The 7086-nt window shown below is 39.3% G+C and overlaps 1 protein-coding gene across 1 annotated transcript in view; it reads left to right on the top strand.

The window, feature by feature from the left end:
* The first annotated feature begins 17 nt into the window (after positions 1–17).
* Positions 18–7086, top strand: part of LOC119302222 — a 9539-nt gene continuing 2470 nt past the window's right edge. The window contains exons 1-2 of the mRNA XM_037579257.1: positions 18–1574; positions 1657–1772. Of these exons, the coding sequence (XP_037435154.1) occupies positions 963–1574; positions 1657–1772 (728 nt within the window). The 5' untranslated portion in view covers positions 18–962. The remainder of the gene's footprint in view (positions 1575–1656; positions 1773–7086) is intronic.

Raw genomic sequence — 7086 nt, 5'->3', positions numbered from 1 at the left:
TGCTGTTTCCCATCTAGTAACAGTTTAGCCTTTACTACACCCTGATTATTCGCAACATCTCAATGAAACTTGCATTGAGCTGTAGATACACAATGCCATAAGAAAATGTGAAATTTTACAGAAAGTGTAGGCTCTTTTCACTATTTTGACCCATTTAGAAAACTTTTGCACAAAATGAACTTCACACAAAACTATTTCACGATCTGACCCTTTTGGCAACGCCACAAGCCGTGGCGTTTCTTCTCTATTTGGAAACGCCGAACTAGCTAGCGTTGCTGGCCTGGTCAGGACGCTACATGGCAGGGCAGAAACGCCAAAGTATCTCGCGTTTCTGGAAACGCCAAGTGTGGCTGGCGTTGGTGCCCATGCAAGAAACGCCATGGGTGTTGGCGTTGCAAGTTGCTTGCTCATATTGCCATTTATTTATGAAGTGGAGCAACACTAGCTAGTTCGGCGTTTTCAAACAGAGAAGAAACGCCACGGTTTGTGGCGTTATCAAAAGGGTCAGATTGTAAAATAGTTTTGTGTGAAGTTCATTTCGTGCGAAAGTTTCCTAAAAAGGTCAAAATAGTGAAAAAGGCCGAAAGTGTACGGGTGGTCCCTTACATCTTACAAGTTATAAGTGGTCAGATTAAGCAAAGATATATTTAACATGCGCGCTAGTGTATGAAATGCATTTACTAGTTTATGAACTTATCTAATTAACTCCGCTCTGAAGTGAACTGGCCACTGCCACCTGCATTAAGAATAGGTCTTTTATCACCCAGAAACTCTATAGAAAAATCTAAATTTTTGGCGCCATCTTAGCACTATGTTTTTTCTGTTCATCAGTAATTAAATGGTTTCCTTTCCATTTTCTTTTCATGGTCTTGTTTTAATATCTTTATGGATGCTCCTGGTTGATCACTTTATTTATTGTTCCTTGTTTACCATGTCATGACCTTTTTTACAGAGTTTATTAAATGGAGCAAGTATTCCAAGTTGTTTCTGAGAAGGTCTCTAGCTCTGTTGTGATTGTTCGACAGCATCCATATGGTCGATATTGTGTTGGTTCTGTAGTTTCCCCTCCATCAAATACCGATACAACAGCAATAATGACATCCTCGTGTTTGAGTGAAGAAAGCGGTAGAATCTTTGTTCACTTCAATGACAACACTGAACTGGAAGCAAGGAGATTAGTGTCTGCAGATCGATTCACTTTGCTAGAAGTTGACTACAAAGCTGGTTGCAGTATGATTGAATTTAGTGAAATAGATGTTAATCAACCCTCAGATGCTTTTATTCTCGCTCCTAACTCGAAATCCTGTTTATCACATATCCCAGCATTTGTGGTACAGCCTTCCTGTGCTGCAAGGGATGCCAAAATGAATAACATCGAAGGATCTGAGAATTACTTTTTGGTCTTATGTCGCTCTGGGAACTTGCTTAACGTAGGATATGCTATTCAGAACCAGTTAATGTCTGCTCCGGTTTTTGATTTAAACGGCAAAGTTATTGGGCTAGTGACTTCTCAGTGTGGCACGGATAAGACCAAAAATGATATCAAGATTGGACTTTTAGCCTCTCATGCTCAGGTAAGACAAATTTCTTGCGAAATCAAATCATTAAAAATGATATCTATATCTAACATGTGTGATATGATTAACAAACATGCAGAAGATTCGTGATGACCTACTAGAGGAAAGCAAGAAAGAAATGAAGGTAGCTGAGCGCTCTGAGGAAAGCAAGCAGCATGAAGAAGGAGCTGAGACTAACAGCTCCGCGGGTACAAGGTAAGAAACCTCAACACTTGTTATTTTGCAACATTGTGGTATATGACTATCTCAGGTTTCTTTTGCCAAAATAAATAGAGAAAAACTTGAATCTTGTAGTGGCACTTTGTGGTGTAAGTTAGATGAAGTGTCCAAAAATCACCCTAGGTTGAAAGCAGAAAATATCTATAACTGATGTAATATCTGATCAATGTCGTATTTATGTCACTAAAAGCTGGGGTGCGCCTTGGCGCGCTTCCTGGGCGAGCCATGTGTGCCACCTATATAAGATTTGATCAGTGCCCTTTTTCTCCATTCACCACCAGCCAGCAGAGAAGAAGAGAGAGAGACTAGTGGAGCCCTGTTACCCTACATGATTTAGCGAGCTTTTTGGTGGTGATCTGTACGCCAGGTTGTCGGGCACCACGTTTAATTTGATCAAACTATTTGGCTGGGCCTGAACAGCTCACACATTTATTTATGGGATTTTTATTGAGAAAAATTATGGGAATACAAAGTCACATGTTCTATTCAAATAGTACAATCTTTATCTTTACCTAATATTAAAGGGAGGATTGCTTCTCCACTTTTTTCGTTTATGGTGGGACCAAGCTAATTTTCGTCCGTCATAGATCGCTGGTTATTTTTCTCGTTTGTCATGGGATGCTGGGTTAATTTTTTACGTACATCCGTGATTTTCTCGAACAACTGGGCCGGCCCATGAAGATATTGATAGGCTGCGATGACAAACTGTAGCTTCAAACAAAGATGCACTGAGGGGGGATCGAACCCTGGATGTCATACTACAACGTCACGCTACAACCAGTTGACCTACCAAGCTTTACTGGTTATAAGATAGTGCAAAGCATTAAGAACCAATCTCCACTGCAGATACGAATATTTTTTAAATTTTGAACGCAATTGTTTTTTAAAATAATACCAGAATGTTTTGTGAAACGAAAACACTTTACAAATTTGTAAAGATATTTTAAAAAAATGAATCATTTTCTGAAAATCATGAACAAGTTTTTCAAATAGGAACATTTTTTAAATTCCAAAACAAAATGTGAAAACGCAAACATTTTTTAAACTCCCGAGAAAAACTGGAAAACACAAAAAAATGAAACCCCTGCAAAAAGGAAAACATGAATATTTAAAAATAAATTGAACAATTTGTGGAAACAGATTTTTTTGTGAAATTCCACAAAAACTCTGAAAAGTTGTGAAAATTTCAAACAAAAAAAATCCAAATTTTTAGAAACTCCAACAAAATTTGAAAACACGTTTTTTTAAACATTTTTGAACAAATTTGGGAACGGGAACATTATTTGAAATTCTTGAAAATGAAAACATGAACATTTTTTCAATCTGTGAACAATTTCTGAAAACGGAAACATTTTCTGAAATTCTGAACATGTTTTAAAAGTTGTGAAAATCAGAAAAAAAAACATTCCGAACAAACTTTAAAAAACACGAACATTTTCTGAAAATCCAAAACATTTTTTAATTTATTTACAAATATGAAAACACGACCATTTTTGAAAATTTTAAAAGCACGGTAATTTTTTTATACAGAGAGGGTTTGTTTGAATATTTATCCCACCTCACTTCGATCCACAAAAATCCACCAGTTTATATACGCCTAAGAGTTGTCGAGTAATCATCAAGCCCAACGAAGGGTAACTTGCGGGAGTGAAGGAATTAATGTTGGCTCTAATTAAATGAAATTGTGGGAATAGAGCCTGACAAAAGAATTAATGTTGGCTCTAAACAGAAATGTGGGAAGGATGGCTGGATTGTTGTCTCGTGATGTGCTTGCATGTCCCATGTAGTGTATGATATGGCTGAATCTAACTAACAAAAGATATAAGATACCTGGTTGTAGTGGTATATATAGCTGGTGAGTGACGGCTGAATCTTAATGCACGCTAACAAAACAACCCCCGAGATGTGTGCAACACGGGACATATGTTGCTGCCTTCTTTCCATGGGATTAATCGAGTCTCGCTAGCAAACTACTTAAAAACGAAAAAAAGAAGCAAACGACCTGCCTTCAGCTTTGATTTTTGGGCAGCTTGTTAACCTTTTCAATGTGCAAGGGAATGTTTTTATTTCTCGGTGTTTCTGTTGCTATCAAGTTTTACTTTTTTGAAAGAAAAAAAAACCCAGGTTAATCTACATGCAACTTTCGATCGAGCATTGTTGCTGCAAATGACACACACAACAGTTTTAGGCCCGCTGCTGTCGCACAAAGCATAAGACAACGTTGGAAGGTCAATCGCTTTCTACGTCTGGAAGCACGCCAATGGAACACCAGTCGCCGCTATTATTTTTCTATTGGGAAGTTGGACCAGCATGCTGCAAAACCGATTACATAAATGCTGCCAGGACAACAAATCACACGGACAATGTAGCAAAGACGACCACATGGACACAACAAGGACGACGCCATTGCCGAACGCATGTTGTAGCGAGGTCAATCAGTGTTGCTACAAGTTGGATGTGTGGAGGTGTAAAGCTAACTAAGTGTAGATGTTAGGATTATAAGGAGAACTAATTGATCCTTAGCACCGGTCTTAAGGGTTGACTGGTATGTCTTTTATAGTTTGATGTGCGTCTCCCTCCCGTGAATCTGGATGCTATCTTGCCACACTGATGGACACCTTAATTTTTAGTCCCGTTGCAACGCACAGGCATATGTGCCAGTAATTTCTCAAAGTCAAATGTACGACTGGAATTTCTGATAATAGCATGAATAAATCACATCATGTACATAAAAAACTTTTAATCCTGCTATCATGGCCATATTTAGGTACATGACCCACAACAGAGTTGGTGGGAGACCGATGACACCACAGAACTTGCCAACATAATCTGTGCAAACTAAACACAGATGATGTATACAAAGGATAAGTCAACAAATACGGAACATATACGTAGAGTAATCGTCGAGAAAATGCAGATGGGTAACCCTTTGCATGAAGGGTTTCGGTGGCAACAATTCCTGTCGCTGAAACCAGCGATCATATATATTAGAAAGCACATTGGTTAATGAAAACAAACAGAGAAGAGTTTGCTGAACTGAAAGTCTTAGTGCATGGCAATCAATCATACTAATACACAGAAGGAAAAATATAGCACACTGCAATAGAAAGATCTAATCACTCCGTTGAAACCCAAACTGCTAGCTGAGCCCACTATCAACATGAAAAAACACCTGGCGACTTTCAAGTCACCTGTCACTAGAAGTGGAGTAATTCAGAATTTCAGACATATATGCTTGTACCCCTACAAGCATTTCTCAAGGTTAAAGAACAATATTGACACAAAAGTAAACCGTTATAGCCTTTTGTACTACACAGTACAATGCGTGCATGGTGGGACTGGGAGTGAAGTTTTATAAAAAACAAAGGAATATCAAGACAATTTGTTCAAATCACGTTCATAACCCAATCAATCTCATTTGTTTTTAACTGAAGTATCCAAGCAACTGTAGGTCTGTAATCTGTAGGGAACCAAATTTATGAGCATTTACGCTTCTACGTGTGTGATGAGTGATGGCTATTATCTCATCCTAATGTTCTGGTATGATACCCAATTAAGCAGGGCCATATGGAAGGTATCTGGGGGGCTGCAGGACAAGTCATGCTATCTCCTGTATGACAAACTTGATGGTCCTTTGGACCAAGTTTTTTTTAGTAAAATCACATCTGCCTTAACATCTTAATAATGAAACCAAGGGATGGGGCAAAATTTGGCAGTGAAATCATACGTTATCAATAAGTAGCGTGAGATGCTTTTATCAACGTCAATGCCAGGTGTTTTCAGTTAGCATCCCATTTATTCAACCGAAATAGTGGCTTTGGTTGGTCATAATCTAAAACAAACAATAAGTGATTGTAGGAGGAAATTTGATGTCTTCACATGACCAGGGGAATAACGAGAATACTTCTGATTTTTCAGTTAGGTGCTTCTTTTGTGAAGATTGCAGGGTTACTGATTGTTTGTTCAGGAACATTTATACAACCCCCAAAGTTTCTTTGCTGACATATGGACAAAAGCATACATGCACACACAATATCAGGATAAGATATTGGCGTTTCTTCGAAAAGTAATCTGGGAAAAGTTCTGGACGCAAAATCACCTGCTTTGAGTTTTGTGTCGTTCCATCCAGAAAAGCATGTCCATTTGTAGCCCAACAATTGGCAATCAAATTCATTCAGGTTTTTTTACTGATTCTCCATGATGCCATGATGTTTAGGTACACATGATTGGAGAGTATCTCCTTCTCTGTTAAATGGAAAAACTAAACTGGAACTTTCAAGTTAGAAAACCAAACTTGCTGAAAGGAAACAACCAACCTGTGTACATCTAACTTGTATCAGAGGAATTTTGAGAAAAAAGGCATCCAATATATCATATGGCATGATAAATAGGAGACAGTTTAAGCTTATATGTTCTGCAGGAGTGTAGGCATGTTAAGGAGGTGCAAAATTCCAACGGCACATGAGCATAGGTAGTTTGTCTAGGATTCATAGTTGCTAGCTTCAATTATGGGAACTGGAACCACAAAATAGTGAAATTGATCAGAATTCTAAGGTACCTGGCATTGAACTATTTTAGGAGTTCTACTCTTACCTGAACCACAAAAGAACTTTATAAGCACAGGCAGCCCTTGCGCTTGGCAAAATTATGAATATATACCTAACTGAAACAGTCTTCAAAACTGCATCCCTTCTCTTCCTTTGCCGCTACTGTCGCAGCCGGAACAGCGGTGCTCGTAACTGAGGCCCTCCTCATTCTGGTACTGTGCCGCCACCGTCGCCATCGCCTGGGTGAAGGGCGTCGATCTAGGAGGAGGGGAGAAAGTTGCACTGGCAAAGAGGGATAGGCAGAGGAGTGGGAGAGGAAATGCCATGCCCAGTGAGAGAGAAAGAGGAGACAAGAACGTGCTTGTGAGGCTCGATACACAGATTTCCACCAATGGGAGAGTAGAAGAAAAACCCCAGAAGCTTCCTTCAGTTACTTGCTGCGTCTCTCTCTCTGGTCCTGCGCCGATTAACAAGCCCCGGGGGAGGTGAGTGATCCAATATGCGCTACGGAGCTCGGATACCCAGAGAAGTGGACCGATGAGACAGTAGGGAAAGCAAGCAGTTTTTTGCCCAATCGCTAGCACAGTAAAATGGCACGTGGACAAGTCAGTCTACGCCTCTGTTTGGCCCTTAATGGTATTAGTGATGCACATTAATAATTTTAATCACTATATGGAGAGTGCATTGTATTATAGGTCCTTAAACATCTAGGGGTATCAAATTAGTCCTAAAACTTCAAAACT

This window comes from Triticum dicoccoides, chromosome 5A (genome assembly GCF_002162155.2).
Source record: "Triticum dicoccoides isolate Atlit2015 ecotype Zavitan chromosome 5A, WEW_v2.0, whole genome shotgun sequence".
In the NCBI taxonomy this organism is placed as follows: Eukaryota; Viridiplantae; Streptophyta; class Magnoliopsida; order Poales; family Poaceae; genus Triticum; species Triticum dicoccoides.
The sequence above is the reverse complement of the archived record's forward strand: the minus strand, read 5'-3'. Positions and strand labels throughout refer to the sequence as shown.